Below are 3,982 nucleotides of genomic sequence, written 5' to 3' on the forward strand. Positions count from 1 at the left end.
AACCTATTATTATTATTATTATTACACGCATAAACGCACGCCCTCACATACGCACACACACAAACTTCATGGGCCAATGTCTTATATGAATCAAGAAGTATATATTTCTTTAGCAATTTCTTATGTGGCACCTTATCAAAAGCTTTTTTCAGGCCTAGAAATGAACAATCAGCCCATCCATCTCTTTCTTGTATTACATCTATTAGTTTGTGACGCATGATCTTCCTTATCTAAATCCAAATTGCCTTGGATTTAATACGTGTTTTTTTTTTCCAAATGCCTTACCCATCTAATTTTTATCATTCTTTCACAAATTTTAGCTATTGTACTTGTAAGAGAGACCGGTTTATAATTAGTAGGGTCTTCCTTGTTTCCCCCTTTATATGTTGGTACTATATTTGCTCTTTTCCAATCTTCTGGAACTTTTCCTTCTTTCAATGAACTGCTTATAAGACTATGTATTTTGTCTGTTACTTCATTCCTGCATTCTCTCAAAATCCAGTTTGCCATTTCATCTGGTCCATGCGGTTTTCTGACATCGAGATTACTCAAGTGATTCATTATTTCATTCCTTGTTACTTCTATCTCTTTCATAGGGGGGGGGGCTTTCTCCTCCCACTCGATATATCTAAGTTGTATGTTCTCCCTCGTAAACACCGATTTAAAATGCTTGTTCATAATTTCTACCGTTTCTATTTCCTCTGTGTATTCAACTCCTCCTTGTCGTAGTTTCTCTAATTCTTGTTTGTTTTTCAGTTTGTTGTTTACAAATCTGTAAAATAGTTTTGGTTGATCTTTACATTTTTCTATGACATCTTTTTCGTATTTTCTCTTTTATTCTCTGCACGCTTGTACATATTGATTTCTATAACTAGTATACATTATCCATTTTTCAGGTCTTTTGTCTTTTTTCCATTTTATCCAAGTTTTATCCCTTTTGCCTTTTAACTCCTTACATCTTTTGTTGTACCAACGTCTTACATATCCTTTTTCTTGTTTATGTCTTGGAACATACTTTTCCACTCCTTCTTTATAAATTCTAGTCAAAATATTCCATTTCTCTTCTACTGTTGTTTCCTCCTTGTGTATCCTTCCCCAGTCTGCTTTTTGAAAGATTTCTCTTATTTTATCAAAATTTGTTTTTCCATACATCAATCATCCCTTTCTATATTGCACATTTTTCCATGTATTTTTCCTCGTTTAGTTCCAGTTCAACTAATATGTGGTCACTTTTACTTATTGGTGTCTTATATTCAATCTTGTCCACTATTTCGGGTTCTGATGTGATTATTAGGTCCAGTCTCGATGGTTCTTCCTCATTTCTATACCTAGTATTTTCTTGTATCCATTGCGTCATTGTATGTTCTATAATCATATCAAGTAGTACATTTCCCCATAGTAGTACATTTCTCCACCCTTCACTGTCATCTCCTCCCAGCAGATTTCTTAACAGTTAAAGTCACCCATTATAACGATTCTTCCTCCATCTTCCATTATCTTATTTAGTGTTATCCTTGTGTCTTCTAAAATATTTTTGTATTCTCTCTCTTCCCGTGAAGCCGTTTTAGGAGGCACATACTTTACTACAAACTTCCTGCTCTTCCCATCCCTGTCCTCCACTTCCATCATGATCATCTCTACTTTATTCTTTCCATATGTGACATTCCTCACATTTATATCCTTCTTAGTCAGGAACATAACTCCACCCCCTTGTTTTACCCCTCTGTTTCTAATTCAATAATTATATGCACCATGTCCTACGCTGTTGGGTGGTAGTGGACCTTTCAATTTTGTCTCTACAATTCCCATTATGCCTGGTTCTTTTTCCTTCAAGTAATCATTCAGTTCGTTCAAGCCAAGACACTTTTAATTTTCTGCTACTTCCATCCTGTTTTCTGTTTTCCTTCTGTTTTCCTCTGCTATGAACCATTTCCTCACTTTCATATCCACTACTATCCAGTAGAATTTATGTTTGTCTGACTCTGTTTTTTCTCATTTTTTCTTTACCTTCTAGTCTTTTTGTTTTCTCCTCCTCTCTTTCCTCTTTATTCATTTCTCTTTTTATCCATACCTGTTTATACTGATCACTTCCTGCTAGTTTCCCTGTTTATGCTAAGACATTCTCTGCTGTCGTTTATGACCTGAATTTAACCTTAATTGGTCTGGTCTTATCTACATTGTATTTCCCTATGCTATATATTTCTTCAATTTCTTTCCCTCTTCCGTGCTCATCTTCTTGAACTACTTCTAATATCTTGTTTACCTTTTCCTTCTTCTCTTTTATTCTTGTAGTCCTATTTGCATTATGTTTCTCTTCCATCCCTAATATAATTGTGTGTGTGTGTGTGTGTGTGTGTGTGTGTGTGTGTGTGTGTGTGTGTGTGTGTGTGTGTGTGTGTGTGTGTGTGTGTGTGTGTGTGTGTGTGTGTGTGTGTGTGTGTGTGTGTGTGTGTGTGTGTGTGTGTGGTGTGTGTGCGTGTGTGTGTGTGTGTGTGTGTGTGTGTGTGTGTGTGTGTGTATGTGTGTATGTGTATGTGTGTGTGTGTATGTATATTATTTGGCACGTTCGATGTTACTTACACAACACTATATTTAGCTTAACTCATTGCTGAGGTACACAGAACTAATCATTCTACTATGTCATATGGAACATCTTACTCTAATACTAGAGCATTTTCTTTGTACGAAAGGAAATTAAGGCATATTTCATATCAATAATGAAAAGTGTTCAATTACTATACAGTTTCTAAAAACAAAAATTAAAGATAATTGTCGATGAATAAGAAAATTTTCAATGCAAGGCCAATCATAAGAATAGCTATAAATTCTTTACATGGCTTAAATTCTTACTCTGCGCCATTTTCCTGGTACTCTGGCGTCGTGCATGGCATCCAACATGTCTTTCAGTGACGGACTCATGATAATGGTGCCCTCAATTGCCAATAATAGATCTTGTAGTGTTTGGCGGACCAGTTTAAGTACCTGAAGAAGAACAAAAATTAGTCAAAATGCAAATAAGTAATCTAGTATTCTTTTTTATTGCAAACGGTCATTAATTTCCAACTTAACATGTTGCATTATATTGTTATACTTCATTTACTATGATGCTTATTTCACTGTGCATTATCCAGAGTTTTCTACAGACAATTTATTTTTCGGAAAGTATTCACATTTCCGTGTTTGCGTACAGAAATTCAGGTTCTGATCCCCTTACTTCCAGCTCCAGCAGAAGTTTTCAAATATTTATGACAGATGTCATGGGAGTCACTTCTTTAACCGCTGCGTCTTATGCACCCAATGAAGTTTAAAATAAACCATGTAATTTCTCTAGTAATACATCATCTTACCTTCTGCATACGATCCAGTTCCTGACGAAGAAATATGTTCATTGGTAATAGCAATCCCATACGTTGCAAAGCTTCTTTGATCTGAGTGGTAGAATAAAAAATGTGTTAAAACTTGACAAATTTATTGTACCATGTACTGGATGGTATATTATTCTTCTGATAAAAGGCCATTATATTTCGTCAGAAAAAAAAGATAATATATTTTTGTGGTTTTCTTAAAAAAAAAAGACAATTAATTGAATCCGGAAACTTTTATCGATTATCCATATTTGTCTTAGTGACCACATATAGTGCTGAATATATAGTATAACACTGCATAACAGTATCACCCATACAGTCATTTTTTACTTATAACTCTCTCCCTTTCCTGCTCAACAGGCATACTACTCTTCCTCAACGCCCCTTCCACTGAATCAATCCATCTCATCCTCGCTCGTCCCCTGAAGTTCAATCTTCCACACCTCTTTTACTAATCTTTCATCACTCATTCTTTCTGTCCCCAAACCATGCAAAGACAACATCCGACTTCATCAAATTTGAGATTACTGAGACGAGTCAAGCTCTGTAAAACCTTCCTTAACACTCCCCTAAAGAAATCCACCCTTTCATTTTGGTAAATTTGAGAAACCTCTGCA

The 3,982-nt window shown here is 35.4% G+C and overlaps 1 protein-coding gene across 1 annotated transcript in view; it reads right to left on the bottom strand.

The window, feature by feature from the left end:
• The window catches only part of LOC143033741 (dynein axonemal heavy chain 5-like), a 7,010-nt gene extending 4,103 nt beyond the window's left edge, over nucleotides 1–2,907 (bottom strand). The window contains exon 1 of the mRNA XM_076199223.1: nucleotides 2,851–2,907. Coding sequence (XP_076055338.1) covers nucleotides 2,851–2,898 — 48 coding nt within the window. The 5' untranslated portion in view covers nucleotides 2,899–2,907. The remainder of the gene's footprint in view (nucleotides 1–2,850) is intronic.
• Nucleotides 2,908–3,982: the final 1,075 nt, after the last annotated feature.

Source organism: Oratosquilla oratoria, chromosome 16 (genome assembly GCF_046742065.1).
Source record: "Oratosquilla oratoria isolate Oo_2021 chromosome 16, ASM4674206v1, whole genome shotgun sequence".
Lineage (NCBI taxonomy): Eukaryota > Metazoa > Arthropoda > Malacostraca > Stomatopoda > Squillidae > Oratosquilla > Oratosquilla oratoria.